Source organism: Pterocles gutturalis, unplaced genomic scaffold, assembly GCF_000699245.1.
Source record: "Pterocles gutturalis isolate BGI_N339 unplaced genomic scaffold, ASM69924v1 scaffold30748, whole genome shotgun sequence".
NCBI classification, from domain to species: Eukaryota; Metazoa; Chordata; class Aves; order Pterocliformes; family Pteroclidae; genus Pterocles; species Pterocles gutturalis.
Window position 1 is genome coordinate 26,772 of NW_010121435.1, and position 804 is coordinate 27,575.

General features: G+C 45.5%; 1 protein-coding gene across 1 annotated transcript in view; it reads left to right on the forward strand.

Annotated features, from left to right (window-relative positions):
• Nucleotides 1-804, forward strand: part of YEATS2 (YEATS domain containing 2) — a 45,542-nt gene that overhangs the window by 26,615 nt on the left and 18,123 nt on the right. The window contains 1 exon segment of the mRNA XM_010077247.1: nt 636-797. Coding sequence (XP_010075549.1) covers nt 636-797 — 162 coding nt within the window.

Consider the following 804-nt stretch of genomic DNA (forward strand, 5'->3'; position numbering starts at 1 on the left):
TGAGATTAGTCATAAAGAAAACGTTAACTCATTGTCTGTAAGTGGGAAGGGGGACCACAAGTACTTTAAGACATACAGTGTTCTGTGAGTGGAGATCAGACAGATGTGCTGGGGAATGCACTGGAGACCTAGTAGATTTTCATGGAGCCAGATCTCACATTTTTGCCCAGCACTGTGGTCCTTAGATGCTCAAAGGGCACCACAAAAATCCAACCAACAAGAGGCCATCTTCGCATCTTCCTAGTGCTTACAGTTATGGGAGTGTGGGCAGAAGCACCCTGCCTGCTTCTGCACGCAGCTGGCTTTAGCAGAGCATGTTAGTTTAGGCTCTGGGCTGTTTGAAAGGTGGTTTGTGGCCACTGGACTGGAGTAACCCTGTAGACCCCGTGGCTGTGCTGCTTTGGCCTGCAGCCATAAGTGGTACTGCACACAGGGATTTTTTTTTTTTTCAGACCTACTCAAAAAAGTGTCTGTGGAGTTAATCTGTGGTTAGGCCAGCTAAGTATGGATTATCAAAGGCTAGCTGCATGTCACTCCTAATACTTGTATCCTGTGCAGATTTCAATGCATACTACTTTCTGCAAGCAGTAGTTTTATTCTTTTTATCTTTATTTCTTTTTATTCTTTCTTTCTAGTGATGGCTACGCTGCAGTTACCAGCCACCAACCTGGCAAACTTGGCAAACTTACCACCAGGCACCAAACTGTACCTCACCACCAACAGCAAGAATCCTTCTGGGAAAGGAAAACTGCTTCTGATACCCCAAGGAGCCATACTGCGAGCCACAAATAATGCTAGTTAGTC